The 24,204-nt window shown below is 35.0% G+C and overlaps 2 protein-coding genes across 6 annotated transcripts in view; one reads left to right on the top strand and one right to left on the bottom strand.

Moving 5' to 3' along the window:
* The window catches only part of MAP2K4 (mitogen-activated protein kinase kinase 4), a 55,416-nt gene that overhangs the window by 11,945 nt on the left and 19,267 nt on the right, over positions 1-24,204 (top strand). For 2 of the 5 annotated variants that reach the window (XM_070937491.1, XM_070937488.1), the window contains 3 exons: positions 4,748-4,847; positions 10,087-10,182; positions 19,952-20,126. In XM_070937491.1, the coding sequence (XP_070793592.1) occupies positions 4,748-4,847; positions 10,087-10,182; positions 19,952-20,126 (371 nt within the window). Of the gene's footprint in view, positions 1-940; positions 1,034-4,747; positions 4,848-10,086; positions 10,183-19,951; positions 20,127-24,204 lie in introns of those variants that run through there. The other 3 variants (XM_070937490.1, XM_070937492.1, XM_070937489.1) reach the window with 2 other exon arrangements.
* Positions 3,096-24,204, bottom strand: part of MYOCD (myocardin) — a 90,065-nt gene continuing 68,956 nt past the window's right edge. Inside the window, exon 14 of the transcript XR_011600009.1 lies at positions 3,096-3,155. The gene's annotated coding sequence lies outside the window, so the exon portion shown is untranslated. The remainder of the gene's footprint in view (positions 3,156-24,204) is intronic.

Raw genomic sequence — 24,204 nt, 5'->3', positions numbered from 1 at the left:
CACAATTTCCTCTGTTTATAAAAACTTTCCATTTGACAGAAGTTGTTGCATTCCAAGAGCCCATATTTGAGAGAGCAGGATTTAGAGAGAGTAGAGAGCAGGATTTCCAGTATGAACATTTGCTGTGTATGTGTATGTATGTAGCCAACAATAAAAGGATCTACCTTGCTCATCTATACTATCCTTTAATATGAATATAATCTCCCAATATTCAAAAATTGTGTGAAGATGAGAAAATATTATCATTTATATCGCTTTTTATCTACCTCAGAATAATGTGGAAACACTACTGAGTGTATGCCATGAGTCTGAAATGTCTATAAAGCTTAGACATTTTAATCAGTCCTTGTCAGATTGCATTTGGATGATTAATGGAAGCTCTGCACCATTTTTTTTTTCATTTTTTCATCCTCTTATGGCTTTCATTTTTAATTGCTATGTACATTATATCTTTATAATTGCCTGCCATGATGTAGTGGGAACTCTGTTGAAGAACATAATTTTTTTCTGTTGGGTAAACTTACTTAAACATATTCATCCTGCATTTAATTTATATGTTTTTTTAAGCTAATAAATATGCCTATTTAAATTAGAAGTGATAAATGCTTCTGTAATAATTGTGGATGTTCAGGAATTTGTGACAGAATTTTATCTCTGAGATTTCTGAAGAGGATCTTTCATTATAGGCAAGAAGTACGAAGACTAATAAAGCATCTTTAAACCAATAAATTAGATTATTACTCATGATCGTACTGGGTTTCCTTTAGTTAATTAGTTTGAGATGCAGGATATGGAAAAGATGCTGCTGCAGAAGAAAGTAGAAACACTGAAGTAAAGTGTTAAGAGAATTTGCATAGTGTTTGTGGTGTGTGTGTGTGTGTGTGTGTTACGTTGTTTTCTGTTCCAACAAGACAACCATTGTTCTATGGAATGCTGTTTTCCTCTTGGCCTTCTTGCAAACTGCGATGTCTACATGGATAACAAACCCGAGTTCTTAAGACAACTTTTATGGAAAGCATAATCGATGTAGCTGGTAATTGTCTGAATAGTTCTTTAAAGTAAATGGGAACCACATGGTCCAAGATCAAGATTTGGGGCCATGGTATGGACAATTTTTGACCTATTGCTTGTGCTACAATCTTTGTTTAGAGCAAGAGAAATGAACAAAAGGATTTGGCCACAGTTTGTTTTGAGAGGGGTTTCCCTCTTGGTAAAAGTAGCAGCTTTAGGCTCCATTTAAACAAATGTTTAAAGACAAATTTCCTCTGTTGCACCTGATATGAGTTCCTCTGCCCTTTCCTATTTCTTATTATTATCTATGCTAGAAACATTGAATTTTAGCATTAAGTTGTAGCTCCTTCCAATAAGATATTAGTATAAAATAAGACTTTCAGATGCAATCTTTCTCTTTATTTTCTGGTTATTATGTTCTATATTGACATAATGTTTGTATACCACCATAGGTTTTTTCCCCACAGTTGTCAGTCTGATTTATATGGGTGTCCTGTTCTTAGGAGTAAGACGTTGAAAATGACATTAGCATTGGTATTATTGTTCACCAGAAGGAAGGAATGAGGACTAAATAATATGAATTATTAAATTATATTTGGGAATATAATTTACATAGCAAGAGCTTGCATAGTTAAGAAAGCTCATCAATTATGTATGATCTGTCTGGCCATGAAATAGTGTTTTGTGGGTATTTTACACCTTTTTTCAGTTTTTTTGTGCAATTTATTCTGTTTATATACTAAAATATTCTATAGTGTGTGGAATAAATGTACCATTTCCAAACAGCTTTAGAAATTTGGCTAAACCAGTTAAATAGAACATCATTCCATTTAAATACAGTAGCCTTTGTGATTTTTTTCTGGAAAGAGATCAAAATGGTGTAATCCTTTCAAATTCAAGGTTAACCACAAAAAAACAAAGGATGAAACACTGAAATTTTATCAATATTTCATTTGAGAAGGGGACATCATATACAACCATTTCCTCAAATTTATTTATTTAACAAATTTATATAGCTGTGTCACAAAACATGATTCTGGGTGGCATATAGTATATAAAAACAATACATAGTACATCATAAAAATTATTTATTTTATTTATTGGTTCGATTTATATGCTGCCCTTCTCTGGAGTCTCAGGGCGGCTTACAATGCGTTAAGCAATAGCCTTCATACTTTTGTATATACCTGCTTAGTAGGGCTTTTGGCCTCCCCTAAGCGGTGTTCTTTTTATACAAAGTCAGCTTATTGCCCCCACAATCCGGGTTCTCATTTTACCTACCTTGGAAGGATGGAAGGCCGAGTCAACCTTGAGCCTGGTGAGATTTGAACTTGCAGTAATTGCAGGCAGCTGGCAGCTAAGTGCTACTTAACAGCACTTTAATCTGCTGCGCCATCAAGGCAGCGTTTTAAGTAAAAACAGAAAAAGATTAAAGATAAAGGTATATTCATTTAAAATATGTAAATAGTTGGAGGATATTTCCTGGTGCACTGGAAAAAAACTTCAAAGTAGCATCCTAATTCTAATCAGTTTGCTTATTAAAACATAATTTTTCATCTCCTGCTAAAGTTTTATAAAAATCCAGTTTAAACATGGAAAGGATGTCTCTTCTTTTTCCAGATTATTTTTTGATGGAGATTATGTTTCTGTACAGTCACACACACACACACACGTTATTAACCCACACACATACGCATATTATTAAACCCAATTTTTTTGTATTTTGTTACAATTTCTGTATGCTAGCAGGCCCAAATTTTTCCCTTATTACAAAAAGGGAAGGATTGCAGGGAAAAGTTTTGTTTAGAAATATATAACAAATAAACCATGTTCCGTAGTTCTGTTATGTCATATGAGCATAAGGCAAGAGAAAGACATGCAGTTAAAGCAAACATTTAACCATACTAATGAATGCTAGTTTGCTCACTTCTTCCTTTGTTCAGTCAGTCACTATGAACAATGAACTATGAACATTATAAAAATCTTGGTAGAGGTTTCTTCGGAAATGTAATATACCTGGCTTTTTCCATTAATTCAATATACGTTAGTTCTGCAAGATTCATGTTATCTTCCTTTTATTCTGCCCCATGGCTCCCATTTGTTACTGTTCTTCCTGCTATTTCATGTGTTATTTACTGGTTCATCTGTAAAGAAGAGATAGTATTATTTGCACCTGCTGAGTGTTCCCAGTTACATCATACATTTGTTCTGGCTCTTCAGAGATTTTTCTAAGGACCGATGCAATAAAATGTACAGTAGTACTTAAAAGTTTTTGAATCCTTTTGCATTTTTATATATTCCTCATATTTCAATATTTCTGATCCTCTACAGTGAGGGATCTACTAGTTTCATCAATTCTGAAAAGACAATGGGGAAGCCAGATTCACTTTACAACCATGTTAGTAACTTAACAATTGCAGTGTTTCACTTTAACTACTGTGGCAAAATGGAGCAAAATTCACAACTTGCTTGTCTTGCTTAGTGATGGAAATTTGGGGCTCAATTGTCCTAAGTCAAGGATTACCTATATTTCATTAAAAAGTATATGGCAGTAAAGTGTTTTATGGGCATGTTTAATGTTACTGTGGATTTAAATCTCTCTCAAGGAACATGTACATTCAATTTTAGCAACTGCACCAGGCACTTGACTATGCTCATAATAGATATTACTATGCCAGGAATTACATGCCATGTATTATATTATATTATGCCATGTTTTGTATGAACATTTGGTTCATGTTCAAGGCCACTGATTAAAATGTTATGGCACTAAATTCTTCACAGCTGTGGTAAAAACTCCATTTTTGCAGCAATCCCAATGGAAGGGTCTTTTGCATATCCACACGCATGCACAGCCAAGTTTGAGAAGTTCTTCATACAAGACCTAGCTTTTAAGTCAGAAATACTGTAATTTTTTTTTATTTTACTCTGGAATTTCACATTTCGTGTATTAATTGGCCACGAGAACAACAACCTGGCATATTCACATTTGTTTTCTTAGTAATTATAGATATTAGTAACTCCCACAAAACACTACATTTATCTGGTTTGGGTTTGGAATTTTGTGATTTATGAATCATAATTTATGGCCTAGGCATTTTAGGTAAAAGGAACAAATTGTGCTTTGTTCAATAAACTGTGATTAAATTATGATTTATCATGTATATTTTACCTGTAACACACTCTTTATAACATACACACTTTTTCTTGTTTTTTTGAATCCCATGCTACCCATCAGGAAATGGCAACAGAATGTTCTTCTCCTTTGCCAGAAATCTCAGTCAGGTTTTGTGATTGATTGCTCAAAATATTTGTAATTCACTTGTGATCTATTTTTTTTTAATTTGCTCTCATATGTTCTACATCCTACATCTCATAATTTCAAGCAATTGGTGTTTGGTTTTTATATATAGTTGATACATTATAATCATATTATTGAAAATCCAAATTGAATACCTTTACTATTCACTTCTGAAAAAATGAAATTTATTTAATACCCCAATGAAAGATAATCTGGAGCAATCAAGTTATTTATCAGGTGCGGATTTGTTTTGAGCACATAACCTGATGCTAAATATGAGAACCCTACTGTTTTTGTGAGTGATGTCATAAAATTGTTTAGTGCTAATCCAAAATGTTGCAAGGAAGAGGTTATTATGCTTCCTGTTTTATTCTAATGTTTTTAATATAGTAATCTGTGTTCTCTTCCCGACCAGAGTTTGTGTTTATTCCTCAGGTAAGCGCAGAGCACTGAAGCTGAATTTTGCAAACCCACCTTTCAAATCCACTGCACGATTTACTTTGAACCCTGGAGTTCCTTTTCAGAATCCACACATGTGAGTATAAAGTCAGAAGTTCTACAAACTAGAACTATTGTCTCACATATATTTAATTCAAATCACAAAAACATTTATTTGGACCGAGATTTTAAATCTGTCTACCTACCATGTATTTTGAGAAATTAAGAATATACTGCTTTACCCTTACTTAAATTCAAATTATTGTTTAGGAATGTACATAAAAACCCATGTTATTTTTCATTGGAATATTCCCTTATTTCATTAACTGAATAAACTAATTTATGCTTCTATTTTTCAAATTCATTATATTCTTACTTTCTACATATATTTATGAAAGATACAGCTGAGGCATTTCATTCCTAAAAAAAAAAAATCTTTAAAAAATAACCTTGATAAAATTTCTAGATTTCCAGGAATTACTAGATTCATTAAGTTTTCAAGAAAGAGCTACCAGAATAGCCTTATGTTCATAAGTAAAGTTGACAGATGTATAAAACAGTTGGACATTTAATATAGTAGGACATATCTTGAAATCTGATCTGTTTCCTCAGGCTGCAAGTGTAGTAAAATCTGGAATTCTTTACATTTTATTTTAAGAATTCAGAAGTTTATTGATGAAGTTTGTAAGAATCTTTATATATTTTAATTCCCTCAAGTGTTTTAGTGTGCAATATGAAATGCTTGTGTTTTGCTGAATGAATTGATGCTTTTTCCCCCTATAGTTCAGAGTTTTTCATTTTCCACAAACAGCAATTTTATTGTTCTGCCTTGTTTCAGTTCTATATCTAGAACTGAATAGATATCTGTCGATCTATATTTAGTCACGTAATAACATTACTATTACTGCTAAAGTAATAACAGGTGTGGAAAGGATGTATTCCTCATAATGAAGTCGACATAAGGATATATTTAAATGATGAGATCCAAAAGTTAGAAAACATGATTCTAAAAAAAAAATCTTAAAGAATTTCAAATTTCTCTTTTAGATTTGTCTGTCAATTTTTTTTTTCAAGATTTACTTCCTACAATAAAATATGTGAAATCTCCAGGCTTCAGTCTTTTCACACTGGCCTCATATTTTCCAATTTCCTGTGCCTTTTTCACAGTGTGCTTCTTCTCTTTTTGATAACCTTTTTCTTTACAAGAAATTATTTATAGTAGGCATCCATCACTTCTAGAGATTTTCTTTACCAATGATGTTTTCATCCAGTGACTTCCAAATTGGAATTTCTCTTTGTGATAGTGGCTTTTGTCATAACAGCTCCTAGGTTCAAATCCTGGCATCCTTAATTTCACTTATGCTGCTGGAAATATTGCTATGTTCTTAAAGCTAAATGGCATTATCAAAATAGAAAATGGAAAAAAAGCTTTTTCTGTAGTAATCAATTTTCGAAGACTATAGTGAATTTCAGATTGTTCCAATCCAATTCCTGTATAGCTGGTGCTTGACATAAATACAGCATTGTTATTCCTTTTCAGTGAATAGATCTATTCCACAATCTATGACAGTTTGTATGATATAAATTGTGTTGGGTAATAATCAGACCCATTGTATCATTTTTTTCTTGCCTTATAGATTCCCCTACTTTGAGAAATTTAGGTTACAAATTACAATTATCTGATAACAAGTTCCACTGAATTCAGTGCGCCTGCTTCTGTGTATATATTTGTATAATTGCACTGAAGTCTTCAAGGTTAAATACTTTTGTCATATGTTCATCATTTACCTTTATTTTTAGGATACCATAAGTTAACAAATAAGACATTTTCATCTAGAAAATTTTCACATACCTTTTGAAAACCTTTATGGTTAGTATTCTTGAACTGTTTTAAGTTGATTATTCAGATTAGTATATAGTATAAAAGACCTATGGACAGAGAGACCAAGACGGTAACTAGTTTAAATGTATTTTCTTTCCAGTCTTCTAGATTTTCTTTAAACAATTAATTGCTCCTATTGATTCTAAACTGAACTTCAGTTCCACACAACTATGTTGATAACTCTTGTGAAATAATGTGTCATCCCATTTATAGGAAAGCTCAGATAGAATGGTTCCTTCTATGAGGTAGGGGGTTTGTGTCTAGCTGCACCATTTTGGAAGTTTAAAGTGTTAATATTTGTTTCTTTCAGGATAATGGAAAAGGAAGTATTTAGTGATGTGTATATTCTTAAAAAAATTGTAGATATATTTTCTTAGTTGCAAAATCTGGATCTTCTTAGGAGGCATGGATAAATTTTCTATTAAAAATCATTTTTATATATAGAAATATATTTTTTTTAAAGGTCATTATTTAAAAATCTTATTAAATTTGACTGTCAGTAAACATGACTAGCATGTTATTTTTTGTTCCATCTTGAGAAGTTATATTTTGTTTTGCGTTGAAAATGTTACTTTATTTGTTGTCTTTGTAATTATAATGCTATATAACATATATACAGTATATCTGTATTGATTCTAGAATCTGACTTTGACAGAAAGCTTTTTTATTATTATAATTTATTATATTTAAATATTTTTCAATTGTGATTATTAGCATGTGCTCAGAGTCATTCTGTGTTAGATTTTCTGAATTAGTTTATATAGTATCTAGAGTAGATCTTTTTTTTTTCCCCTGGGCGGTATGGTTTGACAGTTCATGTTCTTTAAATATAATTTACTTTTCCATTGCTAGTTTCACCATGCAATCTTAATATAGGCAATCCTCCACTATGTGAGGATTCATATAAGGTCTGTATTACATTAGTATCATTTCTCATATTTATATATATTTTGCATCTGTTGCATGGCTGCAATACTTAGATACAGATAGATTTATAATCAGTCTTTAATAAAATATACTAACTGTTTGAAGACTGGACAGATAGTAGATCAATATACAATATTACATACAGAAAACAATGTTTAGAATATATATATAGAAAAAAGGAAACTACACTAACATATTGTGATATGAGCTTGTGACAGAAAATTCCTTTATACCTTTACTATTGGTAATTTAAGAAGCTATGATGAATTAGATTGAAAACAATATGGAAATACAAATTATGCTCTTTGCTTTCTATTGCATTGCTATTGAATTTTAAAGCATAGGGCATAAAGCCCTTAATTTCAGCATAAATTCAGAGGTGGGTTCTAGAAACATACTATGTAGCTATTTGCAGAACCGTGCCGGAAATCCACGGAAATATTTATGCACCTTTCTTTCAAGGTGGCTTCATCTTATGTATTGTGGTCTAGCACTATCTAAATTGAATCTCTGGTCTTTAGAATTCATTAGATTTTTGGTTTGGCTGCATTCCTTCAAAATTTATTTTCGATTATCATTTCATAATTGCTATTAAGTCATTTATGTTTTCTATTTTTGCTTAACACTATTGAACTAATCATAGTAAAAGAGGTCAAGAGATGATGTAGTAATTTAAACTTGTTTGTAAGTGCCAACTTTTGAGCTTTTTTCTAAAAGCTATTAGTTTCTCTTCAGATACAGAGTTGGTCAGATTATCCAAGGGCAATAGCTTTATAGAAAGAAATGTTAACCCCTAATTAGTGTTGGCTTGCTAAAATAAAATTAATTTGGTCAGTCTAATATATCAAAACAATAAATAATTGTAATGAAAAAGTACAAGGGTTCTTGATTATTGGCAGCAAGATGCTGTAGGAATTCTCAGACGTTAATAATCCCTTTAGATCCTCTTCTTGCAGTTCAAATTAGAAGTGACTCTGCTTTCATTAAGCTATTAACAGGTGAGATGTGGCATTAATCTGGGCCATACCTAATATTTTTATATCTAAAATAAAAATAGGTTACTGATAACCTTGTAATTTTTCAGCATTGCTTTGGAGTCCCACTTGTTGGCTCAGTATCTGTATTGAGGTGTGCTGTAGAATTATGTTAAAATATTCTGGAACTCTAACTAGAGAATGGGCATTATTTTTCTCATGAAAGGGGAAAAAAATAATTGTAATAACTTGTGCACATTTCAAGGATTCAAGCAACTATATTCCCACTTTTTAAAACTGATGATAATAAGTGAGGAATAAAGTGAAATCTTCTATCGTGTCTGAAAAATATATTTGCAGTAAATTCCTTTAAAGAATTATATGAAATTATCATATTAAAATAATTACTGCTGAAACAATTAAAGTAGATTACTTTGAATTAAACAGTTGAGAATGCAGGGTTAGGCAAATTAATTACTATATTTCATGAATCCATGTGTAGTGCCATATATAAGTACCTATATTTCAGTATTTGAAAGGACAGATTCAAATGTGTCATTTTAGGAATTGTGATGACTCTATCTCTAGATGATGTATCAATCTTGCTGTAGTAATCTTTAGTTTATCTTTGGACAGGTTGCGTCAAAATTGAGTTTTCCATATATATTTTAAAAAATTTCCAGAAGGGATCGTTAGAATCTCCCACACACTCTCCTCCTGTTAAAATTCCCAATATGACTAATATAAAATATTTTCAAAAAATATAAAAAGAAGCATTAGCTACCTTTTTATACTTACTAAGCAGAAGGCTCAGGAGATTTTGATATAGTCATTTCAATGTGCATTATGTCCTGTCTATTTCTATGGAAGGATTCTTAATACCCCCCTCCAAAAGTTTATTCCAGCTCCTTCATTAGAGAATATTAGAGTTATAGGTGATTTCTTATCTGAAAATATCAATAAAAGAATAGAATCTGGAAATACTTATTTGTTCCTCAAAAAACCATTGAATGAGCAGTGAAGATACCTCTAACTTCTTCAGTGTTTCACAATGAATTAAACACATTCCACCCTAAAAATCAAATTATAGTTACTATTGATTGATCGATCCAAGACATAAACAGTGAGATCAAAACAATGTGAAAAAATACAATATGTCATTAAGATAGTTTATCAGTTCACAAACACTTCAATTGTAGTTCATTCATATGATAACTAAAAGTACTTCACTGGAAATTAAAATGTAATGAATTTGCTTAGAAGTTCAATAGATTTCATATGACTTACTTTCAAGTAAGCCTCAAATTGTAACATTCTGCTTTTATTTAACGCAGTGCAGTTTAATGTACATTGATTTTAACAAGGCTTTCAAATTAACTTATATACTATAGTGTCTTTTTATTTTTCAAGTGGAAGGATAAAGAAGATAAATAATGTGTATATTTTGTCTGAAGCAGGCTTTCTTCTCAGTGACTATCTATGCATGTTCTTGCATTATATGGTAACAGCACTGTGTTTTCCTGTCATTTTTATAATCCTTTTCCTGGCTGAAGTGATACTCAAGCAACAATGGGTAGTAATCACATTGCCCCCTTCACCTTCAAAAGGAGAGAGGCGGAGATGATCGTGAAACTTTCCAGCAGGCTACAGTAAGCATAACTGTGTGTTAGCCCATAATATGTTAATAATAGCCAAAAAGAGATCATCAGCACAATTATAGTACCTTGCAGGAATTTTTCATATCATGAATGAATTAATACAGCTGTAAAATGAAGCAAATAGCTCAATTTATATATTCATTTTTATCTGTATATGAATGAACTTACTGTTGTGTTCATATCTACAGTACTGTCTCTGTCCCGTTTAACTTTTACTGGCATTAAAATGATTATTATTGTAAAAATAATAGTATTTTTCAAAATTACTTTTTATTGAATTACAACAGCCTTTTAAAATTAAACACAATTAAAGGCAAGACATTTAAAGGACAAAAAACAGTATATGAAGCAGTGCATAGATGTGATAAAAGCAAGGATGATTTGCAAAAATAAAAAGATTGAGAGGTACAGTGAATGATGTTGGTAAACTAGACTTACTTACATTTTCTTTTCATCACATTCCTTTAATTTATTTGCCATATTATTCCTTGTCTGTACTTTGCGTAATATTAGTTACTTAAAAGCAGTTGTGTGAGAGTTAGATATATAACTCAGTAATTTATTTTACTTATAAGATTAAATTTTGATGGAATTCAGTTCATTTTTTCTTTAATGCCAACAGGTGGTGCTCAAAAAAATAGTTTTCTTTGACGGCTGAGCCTAACATCAATGTAAATACTTTGCAGATTGTAAACCTTCACTTGCAGATCTTGCCTGCCCTTTTCAAAATCATTGTATATTTCATAATAATGCATCCTTAAGCGATCATGTTCATTATTAAAAGTGGATTGTTGCAAAGGATATAGAGGAGAAAAAGATGTGATTGTTTTAAAATTACCAAATATGACAAGAGAATAAAAGGAGTTTTATAGTTTTCAATTCATGCTTAGTTCATTTAAAAACATACAATACAGAGGTCTGGATATGCATATAATTTGATAAATAAATATAGAGAAATATTGAATAAACTTCGTATTTATTTGATAAAATTTTAAATGGCAAATGAGTGAGTTCAATGTGCTTCAAACAAACAGACTTCATTCTCCTGGAATACACTTTTAACTATTAAAAAATATTTTTCAAATACAATAACACTTAGACTTATATATTGCTTTACAACCTTCTCAGCAGTTTTACAGAATCAGCATATTGCCCCCAACAATTTGGGTCCTCATTTTACCCACCTCAGAAGGATGGAAGGCTGAGTCAACCTTGAGCCTGGTGAGATTTGCAGGTAGCTGGCAGTCAGCAGAAGTAGCCTGCAGTACTGCACTCTAACTAGTGTACTACTGTGGCTCAAAATATCTAAAATAGATATTTTAACTTTATTTAAATGATAGGTCAATTTCTAAGATTCAGATTATCAGAAGAACTAAAATAAAGTGTTTAAATATTAACGCTAATGTTAAGCATAATACCAAATTAAATCTATAAATAATAATTATATATTCAAAAAAATTCCTCTAAAACTTATGAACAAATATCTATCTTAGAATAGGAGCTACAGATAGATTACTCATAATTTTGTAAAATTATCAAGTTTAGAAAACGATGGATGAGTGAAAATGTAAGATGTGTCTGCTAAATACATTTATAGATTATGAAAAGAAAGAACTGCAGTGTGTGAAATTTTCCCTGAATATGTTTTCCAATAATACATATGATTCTGAATCATTTATATTATACAACAGAGGTGAAGTACCTGTGGCCCCACAGATATTGCTACACTACCTTCCAATGTACTTCACAATTACAACACTCATTGAGGCTGCTGAGACTTGAGCATTACCAGGAAAAACTACAATTTCCTAATTCTACATATCTTGGATAATGTGGAACTAAAGAATCAATATAATTGTGCTAGTTGTTCTTTAGACAGTCAGAAAAATAAAAAAATTCTAGTTCCCCATCCTACCAAGAAAGCAGTTGATTCTATACATTAGATAAATAAAATAATTTCCTATTTCAGAGGTGACTTGAAGTTCCATAAAATATTCCAATTATAAACTCTTCTCTTAAAATATTTGTCAAAGGATAATTAATCTTAGTACATACATAATCCTGATAACATTTATTTCATTTTATGAATTGTTTCCCAAAAGCCAGAAGATAGATGAACCTCTGCCTAGATCAGTTTATTATTATAATGTTGTGTTGTAGTTCTGGTATACATTTGCTTTGTGTATTAATCAGATGTAATGGAGCTCCATACAATAACCAGAGAGCAGTTTCAGAGACCTGACCTACCATGCTTTGGTAGATTCTACAGAAAAGAAACTGCTCATGTATAACTTTTGCAGATGTTCATGCCCAGGAACCGAGAACTAGTAGTAGTGTCTAAAGCATATGCCAAGATAGTGAAATGGCCTTAGTTACTGCTTAGGGATTTTTTTGGGGGTATTTTTAATTAATATTAATATGCTATATGTATTGATATATTCAGTATATCATATGATATATTGTTATAATAGAATGAGAAAGAATGGTAGACAATTCTTTGTTTTCTCTTTCCCTATAGCTGTCTTTTACCAGTCTTTTATTGCTTTTTGATATTATTGAAAGGAGGAATTTAAAGTAGACCTAGAAAAAAAGAAGCAAAATTCAAGAGTACAGGAGCTTTCTCTCATATTTAAGCAATTTTTTTACCTCTTATTTTGTCTCTGAGAAAGATTGTCTTCGTCTGTTAAATGTTGGTGTTCTCATGACTATGATGTGATTTCTGTTACCTTTACTAGGACTCTGACATTTCCTGTAAAACTCTAAATTATGACTAATATTTTAGTAAGTGCATTACTAAACATTACACACATTTTAAGAATAAGTTTTAAAGTCTACACCAGTCTTTCTTTTGCTAGAAATTGGATTCCTTAATATGAAGATCGTTAATGAGTTGTTGTTGCTGTTATTGTTATGGATTTAATTATGCATATGGTCCAGGGGTGGGTTCTACTTTCCTTTACTACCGGTTCGCAACGGGACCACGCACATGTGCAGAAACTTTCTGATGATGTCCTGGTTGGTGGGCGGAGCTCCTGCCAGTTTTACTACCCGTTCTTGCGAACCGGCCCGAACCGGAGGCAACCCACCACTGATATGGTCCTCAGGTTATGATCAGTCATTTAGCATCCATTCAAACTTGTGATGGCACTGAACAACAATGGAGATTTCTGAAGGGTCCTTAGAGTTCCAGCTGTTGTGTTCCCGCATTCGTGTGATCACAATTTCTAATGTTTCCCGCTGACTTCCCCAGAACAAAGTCGAAGTGTAATTACATGAGGTCCTTGCTTAATAACCCACACTATCTTTGTTTAACAATCAGAAGCAGGACTTTAAGAATTGCTGTTAGTAAGTCATGTGTTTTATGACTGCGGTGTTTAGGAATAGCAATTGTGGTTCCAATTGGTGGTGTAATCCAGACACTATCTGTATTATCTATTCGTGTGTGTGTGTGTGTGTGTGTGTGTGTGTGTGTGTGTGTGTGTATTCTTTTCTAACAATTGGAGAAATCTTTGAATATATTTACTTTTCTATATAATAGGTTAAGGTATATACTTAAATAATACTCTATTTCCTGAATGTGTCGTTACATGGCCTGTACCTCCAGACATAGGCAGCAAACCTTGACTTGACTAAAATAGCACTAGCAAACCTGAGATAAAAGTAAACTTCAGTTGCATTTCTGGCATTCAATTGGAACAAAACTGGCCAGTACCATTGTTTTTAGGAGAGAATGCTACTTATGGTACAGGTATAACTAAGGCTGATTACCTAGTGTTCATTTATTAAAAAACATTGTACAAAGTCCTTGATTGGCCAAGGCCCTGGTCAGAGATAAATATCTCTGGGCTTAATTGATGACCACTCCGAGACATACAATGGAAGAAGAGTTAATGTTAAGGAAATGAATTCATGAGAAAAATAGATACGGAGTTTGCTTATGAAATTAAGAAAAAGAAAGGAAACCGATGTAATAGACTTAAATACAGGTAATTTGATATCGAAGTGAGATGAGTACATTAAGTATGTTGGAAAGTATGGGTTAGGATTATATTTGTTGTAGTTTCAAATGAAAGTAAGACTACATAGTTGGAGATGTCCGATGTTATACGTCGGTAATGTAAGGATCAAGGATGAGTACTGGGAAATTGCACAAGAATCCACATTTATTTATTTATAAAATTTATATAGCCGCTTACAGCGACTCAAATGAATGTCATATGGAAAAAGACTATTAAGTAACATGAGTGGATGGATTGAAATGAGACAGTACAGAAAAAGTGATTGGGCTACTTGGTTATCCAAAAATAAATGATTGAGGAATATCTGTTTTTTAAAAAATTCTGCTTCAGATGCATAGTTTAAGCATTAGTCTATTTGAGCATACTTTTGGGAAATGAATCATTATGAATATATAAGATGGATTTATTTGATTGAGTAAAAGTAGAAATACTGCAGGAAGAGAAGTTGTGAAAGTAGTAAGATTGATCCTGTTTATAAATTAGTGAGAGAAGGTGGTGAAGTGAAAAATCTTCAGACCCAGTAATCATTCGGTTGAAGAGGCAAAGCTTAATTGGGCATAATGTTTGCTCTAGCATATGGTATGATTAAAGATTTCAATTCCAAAAGCTTATTTCTTGAAAACTAATAATTTAAAGTAATAACACCTGCAGGCAAGAATTCAATGTGGTGAAGTAGCCTTTGAAAATTGTCTGTATATGTAAGTTGGTAGGAATGAGACAGAGAAAACATGTGAAAACTATATGGCATCAACTTCATTATTTGTAAACTATTTCAAAATATTGGTTCCAATATTTAAAGCACAGAAACAATTTGGGATTTCCTTTACCCATGTCAACCTGTTTGTGATTTAAGATCAGATATAGAGCTTTGACTGTTTTTAAAAAAATTAAAATCTTTGAAAGTGGTTATTTTGGTCAATCATCATCTACCTAGGATTTATTGAAGTCTCATCACTGCCATTTTTAAAGAAAGCCCTAAAGATTCATTTATTTACTTTTTTTTTTTTTAATTTTAATTTATATGCCGCCCTTCTCCGGAGACTCAGGGCGGCTTACAATGTGCTAAGCAATAAACTTTCCCTGAATAGGGTTTTCCCTTTATTCTAGTGCCAGAGCTTGCACTAGCAGATACTAGTAACTAGCTGCTGCTGTTATTATTAATAGTATTTATTTATTGATTAAGCTTGTACACTGCCTGATTCCCTGTAACTCTAGAAGGTTTACAAGTTAAAACAAAAACAAAAATCCAATAAAACAATATAAGTAAAAAACAAGGGACAAAAGATGACAAAAACCAGGCAGCAGACCTACTACCCTTGCCAGATCTTCAAAGCCTTTTGAAACACCAGGATAAGGAATACCTGGAGCTCAGCGGGGTAGGAGGACCTTATTTCAGACTAGAGCACTTTGCAGTATTTTGCAAACGGAGTAGTAGTAGTGGCAATAGTAACTAGTATATTATAGTATAAATTTCTTGTTTATAAGTTGCTTTTGGTGGGGTTTTGCCCTTAAAGGCAGCCAAAAAATATAAGAGTAGACCTTGATTAGTGACTGCGTTGAAGTTACAGTGGTGATGAAAAGAATTTTGTGACCAATGCCTACCATTTATGACCTTTGCAGCATTTCTGTCAGTCATGTTCGCCATTACGATCAGTTATATGTTGTGCTGTTACTGAACTCTTCCCCCCTCCCCCACTTTGGAGAGATTGTCTGAACAAGCTATTTCTTTGTATAATGAAATTCATAGATAACTTTGAAGAAAGGGAAAGCAAGAACCTGCAATTCAAACCTGCAGTCAAAGAAATTTAGGAATGACCCACCCTAAAGGTCTAGAAGTTAAAAGGGACGGGCAGGAATTGTGTACTTTCAGACTTCTCTACCCCTGGCTTGTTCACCAACTCTGATTAAAACAAACTATTGCTCTAAAACACGTGTGTCTGATACATGGGCTACATGCAGCCCTCAACAGTTATCAGTGTGGCCCCACAAGATCATACATTTTTAATCTGTGTTCATCTGGGTGCTCATTGCTGGTGGAGAGGTGCTTAGGTCTTTTTGACCTTAGCACCCCTCCATCAATAATCAGCAGCGAGATGAGCATAGATTTACTCCAAAATTAACATCAGACCAACAATCAAGAAGTAAGCAGTATCCAATCAAGAAACTGCCAAACAAGCCAACAGTAAACAACCCAGTCAAAGAACCTCTAAAACCATCCCCATCAACACTAGAATATAAACTGAAAACAAGCCCCATTCCTTACTAGTACTGATGATGTCAATTAGTTTGGGTAATGAAAAGTCTGCAAAAAAAACCCAACCAAACTCGAGAGAGTACTAAAGACCCTCATAAATGCTAAAGGATACGATACATGAAATACTAATGCAGAATTCCAGTTCCTCATCCAATTGTGGATGTTCTCTTGTAGACAGTGAGGTTGCAGGGAAACACTAACAGAGTTACTATGGATATAAAATAGTTCTTGATGAAAATAGGAACTATTTTCCATAGTTAAGCATTTCTACTTAGATACACAAAACTCCATCAAATGGGGAAAAAAAGATTGGAACAATAACACTAACAGAGTCATTTTATGAAATAACTGAAAATGTCAGTTATACAGAAATAACATTTATTTCCATTATTGCTGCAAAATAGTTTTTATGTGGGTGTTAGTTTAACCTCTATCATAAGTAGGTAATTGATAAAGACAAAATGTGTTTAATTTCAAATGGTCCAACTCCGAGCACACAAGAGCCTCTTGTTTACTGAGATTTATTCTCAAGTGTCCTTAGTTTTGGATCAGTGACGATGAGGATTGGGAATTGCTCCTTCTGTTTGTCTTTTGTTCTCTTGGACTGATAACGTAGTTTGTAAATAATTTCTGTAAATAATAAACATTTTTTTTCTAAGTGCTTATCAAAAATTAAAATGTATTAACACATTTAATACAGTTTCAAAAATCTATATTGACATATATTGGATTATATACTTTGAATCCTGCTTTAACCTATATCTTTCATTTCTTCTTAATGGTCATGCCTTTGAGTTAATTTCAAATGCTTGTAATACGGATTTTTTTTATTTTTAATAAATTGTTATGAACTATAATCTGAATAAATTAGATTATGATGATGTTAATGTTAGGTTGGATAGAAAAGAAGTAACTACTTATGTTAAACAGAGACATTTTTTTTTTTTGAACAACAAAGATGAGTATTTGATTTTAAATTAAAAAACTTAATTTCCACTAACATTTTTTTTATTCATTGCAAGTCTGTATTATACTAAGAAGGAACTAGTTAAGTAGCGAGGGCAGTGAGTATTTGCAAGGTGAAGGTAGGAAAACTATAACTCTGAGTCAGCGGTGAAATCTGACCGGTTCTGTGGGCGTGGCTTGGTGGGGTAATGTGACGGTGGGCATGGCCAATTTGTTTTTTACTTTTAAAACCATTTTTTACATGTAAAACCATGTAAAAAAATGCTTTCAAAAGGCTCTGACGATCCCAGCTGAGTTGCCTGATTGGCAGGCAACTCAGCTTGGATCGTCAGAGCTTGGATTGTCAGAGCTTGGCTCGTCAGAGGCATTTAAAAGAAAAAAAGCCTCTGATGATCATGCGGCTCAGCTGGGCATGGGGGGCGGGGGCAGGGATAGGGATTTTTGCTACCGGTTCTCCCAACTGGCCGCCACCATCGCTACCTACTCGCCCGAGCCGGTCCGAACCGGGAGCATTTCACCTCTGCTCTGAATCCTAGTAAAATTGTGACACCTCAGGTGCTATATCATGAGCTATATTCTTATCACCTGCCTAAGATGTATAAGATGTATATAAAGGGCCAATAGACTATGGGGGGAGGGAAGTATGGGTGTGAATATATATAGTTAGTTAGTTATTGTTAGTTAAATTCTTGATCTGAATCATCAGTGCCCTGGAACAGACAGCTGTATATTCTACACCAGGGATGGGGAACTATGGCCCTTTTACGATCTATGAACTTCAACTCCCAGAATTCCTGAGCCAGCCAGTTCACAGATCGTAAAAGGGCTATAGTTCCCCACTCCTGTTCTACAAGTTCAGCAATATGGGCTGCAGAGGGCAATTACTATGGAATCCGAGTGTTTTCCTCTAGGAATTGAGATATCTAGTTCTGTTTTCCTCAGTAGTGGACTTGACTCTTTTCCCCACCTCAAGTTTCTCCTGAAATGCGAGCACTTTAATTTTACTGGTAATTTGCAGTATGCCAGCATTAGTATGATGGTCTTTTAATTGTTGGCTGATTGTTTTTAGGAGTGACATGGCAAAGCTTGAAATTTGTGTTCCTTAAACTTCAATTCCACTCAACTTTTTATTTCAATTTTTTTTAATTTATTCACTTAATTATGTTAGAAAGCATAGCTGCGTTGAACATCTAGGTACATATTAATTATAGAGAATTGTATATTTTCTGTGTCCCATAGGTTAGTAATCTCTTCCACTCCTTGGTTCTTTTCTGTACCATTTGAAACTCTTTGGGATGATTTTTGAAGACAAGCCATACAGTTTCCTGTCATTTTGTGGTGGAAACATGAAAAATATAATTAACTCTAAAATATTGTATCACAATTACAGCAAAAAAAATAACCTTTCCAAAAAAAAAAAAAAATCCAACCACATATGGCCTTCCTCATTCTGTGCCTCTCAGTCCTCCATTAATGCTACATTCTGTGTAGTTTATGTCCCCTAAAATATTGAAATGGTGGGGGGGAGGATCGGAAGCCTCAGGAAATTGGTATTTATGTGTAATGATGTTAATATATAATGTTTGTTTTTCCCTTGTCTGCATATCTTTCAGTCAATTTATAGTTGGAAAACTATATATATCTATTTGATTTGCAATCATACTATGACTTGCGCTGTTCAAATACAACCACATACTAGTTTACCATAAAAGACAATATGCAACAGTATGTAGGGACTTATTCATACAATTCCAAACCTTAGCATCATTCCTGAAAAGAGCTACATCTAAGAACTAAAAAGTAAGGTTTCTTTGCAAAGACGATCATATTTAATGGTGTTGGGAGAGCTTTGAAATGTAACTCTGATATATTTCCACAGTGGGAATTAAGGAGGTTAGTGTTAGCAGTTCATATCTCTTTTATATCTATTAGATTAAAAAAATGTTTTTATTTGGCACTCTTGCCACAAAAATATTTTCATACACTTCCTTCCTTTAGGGATAAAAATAAGCAGCAGTCATTTTGTGGCTTTTAATTTACTTCACAAATATAACTAAAATAGTTGCTTTATAATGAATTTCGGTTTATCTGTAAATGAACAGATAAACCCGTTCTAATTTGGGGTTTTGTGTTAAGATCAACCAATTCTTATAAAAATGCAATGACTACAGATATAAATTTTTAATGATATTAATATAGATAATAAAAAAGATCATTATTGCCATATAATTATTCTAAAGGACAAATTATAAAATATTTCCTAGCAGGAATAAATTCTTAGCCAGGAATTTATAAATATCCTCAAGGAAAATTGATATAATGTAAGAAAATAACATTTTTGTTTTCTTTGTAGTAATTACAATTAAGTTAGTATGTTGCCCCATCCAACTCCTTCTTGGAATTTATCTTCTTGCATTAGCTATGTGTACATTCCTCTATATAAATGCTTTTGATTGGTGCTGCTGAAAAAAGTTTTAAACTATTTAAAATGTGGAAAAATTCCTCCCAAATTTTTTAACAGAGAGAGACTGAGAACACACAGCATTGAATCATCAGGAAAATTGAAGATTTCCCCTGAACAACATTGGGATTTTACTGCAGAGGACTTGAAAGACCTTGGAGAAATTGGACGAGGCGCTTATGGTTCTGTCAACAAAATGGTCCACAAACCAAGTGGGCAAATTATGGCTGTTAAAGTAGGTGATGTCCATAATTATTTGTACTTCCAACAGTAGGGCCAAACATGATGGAGAATTTAACGTTCATCCATCTAACACTCAACAAATGTCTGTTGTTTATATAGCACTTTATACAGTAAGTGCGGTATTAGCAGAGAGAACTGTATTATTACTAGTTTAATCTGATGTGACATGTAAAGTTTGAAGAAAATCCATTCTTTCTTTAAAAATATGTCAGCATATGCATAACATGGGATTAAAAAATGTTGAAAAGTTGTTGTGATACACATAGAATATTTTTTCATGGACAGATCATTAGTTTAAACCAGTGGTTCTCAACCTTTTCTTAACCTTTAAATAACTTTTATGGTCATAGACCATGGCCATGGACCACCAAGACTTAATTAGCAGACCCCCTGTGAATATATCGTGCAACCCTCCAGGGTCGGTGGACCATGTGTTGGGAACCACTGATTTAAACCAATGTGTTTATGGAATTTTACATATTCTCCACAGCTTTTCTCCAGCAGCACTGTAGATGTCTTTTAAATTACACCTTATTCCTATTCCACTGTTTTAGGAGTATGAGTGAAATCAAAATATTTTGATCTGAACTCTGATCCTAATATGGTCACTACACTTTAAGTGGTTAGTTATCCAAAATAACTTGATATGGTTTGAGGGATTGTTGAGTATTGCTTTCTCCCTTGTTGCCTGATTTTTCATTCTGTAGCAATAAAAGCCTGGGTGGAAAATGTATGGGAAACTTTTAAAAAAATGTTTTAAAATTCCAGTAGCTAACTGTAGAAGCAGCAGTTAAACATGCATTTTGCAGCTTGTTTTCACAGCTACAGCCCTGAGATCAGCAAAAAGCAGTAGAAGTGTATTTATTTATTATACATGAATTGACCCTACGAATATAATAACAGCAAAAATACATTAGTTTGGTTATTAGTTTGAGACTTAATGCATGCACAATGCCTGTTTTACATTTCAAGTGTTGAAAAGCTAAACTAGTAATGTTTTACATTTGATCATTTGAAAGTTTAATTACATAGATACATCATCTGTATAAATTATCTGTATATTAATACATTTTCACAGTGCAAACTATACTTTTGCATTGAAAAAAGTACAATATAAATGCAGAGACGATAGTTCTATTAGTCATAAACCTTTAGATTTTTCCACAGCAGAGATTTAAAAGCAGCAATACACTCACTTATCAGTAGGCAGTTATTTTGCTATGTCCCGCTGATCAGTCTTCAAGAAGTTGAAAGAGCATGGAATGACATTATCATCTTTTGCCCTAAATTTATGTAATTTATTCTTAATAGGGGGATGCAATTTTATTAAATCATATTTTATTTTAGAAAAATAATTAGAAGAAACTTAGCTGAGGCTGTGTCTTATTCACTTTTGAAAATAAGACCTGAATCACTAAAGAGTATAAATTTGCGTGAAAGCGTTACAGCCATTTTTTTTTATTATTATTTTTTTATTTTTAAATTTGTATACTGCCCTTCTCCCTGAGGACTCAGGGCGGTGAACAGCCAAATAAAAACATAAACTACAAACATTAAAATACAATTAAAAAGATATATGTAAATTTGTCCCCATGATTAAAAACAATAACAAGCAATTAAAAACATTTTAAAAAGTGTTAGGCCAGCCCGGCTTGCTGGAAAAAGAAAGTTTTAAGGGCACGGCGGAAGGCACCGAGGTCTTGGATTCTCCTTATCTCTGGGGGCAGCTGATTCCAGAGGATAGGTACCCCTACAGAGAAGGCCCTCCCCCTGGGGGTCACCAGCCTACATTGTTTGGCTGATGGCATCCCGAGGAGGCCCCCTCTGTGGGAGCACACAGGTCAATGGGAGGCCGTCGGTAGCAGCAGGCAGTCTCGAAGATAACTAGGTCCTATGCCATGGAGCGCTTTAAAGGTGATAACCAACACCTTGAAGCACACCCGGAAGACCACTGGGAGCCAGTGCAGCTCACGCAGGAGAGATGTTGTATGGGAGCACCATGCAGCTCCCGTGACTACCCGCGCGGCCGCATTCTGGACCAGTTGGAGCCTCCGGGTGCTGTTCAAGGGGAGCCCCATGTAGAGAGCGTTGCAGTAGTCCAGGCAAGAGGTGACGAGAGCATAAGTGACTGTGCACAGGGAATCCCGATCAAGAAAGGGCCGCAACTGGCGGATCAGGCGAACCTGACCAAAAGTCCCCGTGGCAACAGCTGTCAGATGTTCCTCCAAGGACAGCTGCGTATCCAGGAGGACTCCCAGATTACAAGCCCTCTCCGAGGGGGCCAAAGACTCGCCCCCAATAGTCAGTGATGGAGTCAACTGACTATATCGGGATGCCGGGAACCACAGCCACTCAGTCTTGGAAGGGTTGAGCTTGTGTCTCCCCATCCAGATCCGCACAGCCTCCAGGCACCGGGACATCACTTCAAGGGTATCGTTGGGGTGGCCTTGGGTGGAGATGTACAACTGGGTGTCATCAGCGTACTGATGGTACTTCATCCCAAAGCCACGGATGATCTCGCCCAGCGGCTTCACATAAATGTTGAACAGAAGGGGCGAGAGGACCGACCCCTGAGGCATATAAGAGGCCTCGAGGTCGACCTCTGCCCCCCTGCCAACACGAACTGCTACCGGTCTGAGAGAAAGGAGGAGAACCACCGTAACACGGTGCCCCCCATCCCCAACTCTTCCAACCGGTGCAGCATGATACCATGGTCGATGGTATCAAAAGCCGCTGAGAGGTCTAACAGGGCCAGAACAGAGGAGCAACCCCTGTCCCGAGCCCTCCAGAGATCATCTACCAACGCGACCAATGCCGTTTCCGTGCTGTGCCCGGGCCTGAAACCCGACTGGAACGGATCTAGATAAGACGTTTCCTCCAGGTATTGCGGAAACTGTCGTGCGACCACACTCTCGACAACCTTCGCCACAAAGCGAAGATTGGAGACAGGACGATAGTTGGCTAATACTGCCGGGTCCAGGGAAGGCTTCTTGAGGAGAGGCCTCACCACTGCCTCTTTCAAGGCCATGGGGAAGTAACCCTCACTCAATGAAGTTAATAATTCCCTGGAGTCAGCCTCGTGTAACCTCCCGGGAAGCCAGTACTAACCAGGAGGCATCCAGTAAACATGTAGCCACACTAAGTCTCCCCAGAATCTTGTCCACGTCATTCAGGGGTCACAGAGTCAAACTCTTCCCAGATAACGTTCTCAAGATTATTCCTCGCCACCCTGCCCGAATCTACCCAGTCAGAGTCCAAGTCCCCCCGGATCTGAGCGATTTTGTCATACAGATATTGTCCAAAATCCTCAGCCCTGCCTTCCAGGGGGTCCTCCCGCGCTCCCGAGTGGAGCAGGGAGCGGCTCACCCTGAACAGGGCGGCCGGACGATTCTCTGATGATGCAATAAGAGCGGAAAAGTAATTAAACTTTGCCGCTTTTATCGCCCCTAAGTAGGTCTTAATATGCGACCTTACCAGTGTTCGGTCAGATTCAGTGAGACTGGCCCTCCAACCGCTCTCTAGGCATCTTTTCCGGCGTTTCATCTCCCTCAGCTCCTCAGTGAACCAAGGAGCCGTGAGGGATCGACACCGGGTCAGAGGCCGCAAAGGCACAACTCGATCCAAGGCCCCACCAGCTGCCCGATCCCAGGCAACTACCAGGTCCTCGGCCGAGTCGTGTGCCAGATCTTCAGGAAATGGCCCAAGCTCCATCTGGAACCTATCAGGATCCATCAGGCGCCTGGGGCGGACCCACCTAATTGGCTCCGCCTCCCTGCGGCGGGATGTAGTGGTTCGAAGGTCCAGATGAAGGAGTGAGTGATCTGACCATGACAAGGGTTTCATGTCTATATCCCCTATAATAAGACCACTCAACCACTGGCCAGAGACAAAAATCAAGTCCAGAGTGTGTCCCCCCCCCCGAGAGTGGGGCCATGAACTAACTGGGTCAGGTCCATGGCCGTCATGGAAGCCATGAATTCCCGAGCCATCTCCGACGTTTCACCAACGGACGGCAAGTTGAAATCACCCATGACCATAAGCCTGGGTGTATCAACTGCTACTGTGGCTAT

Source organism: Pituophis catenifer, unplaced genomic scaffold (genome assembly GCF_029215685.1).
Source record: "Pituophis catenifer annectens isolate HBS135680 unplaced genomic scaffold, rPitCat1.0.hap2 SCAF_2, whole genome shotgun sequence".
NCBI classification, from domain to species: Eukaryota; Metazoa; Chordata; class Lepidosauria; order Squamata; family Colubridae; genus Pituophis; species Pituophis catenifer.
The sequence above is the reverse complement of the archived record's forward strand: the minus strand, read 5'-3'. Positions and strand labels throughout refer to the sequence as shown.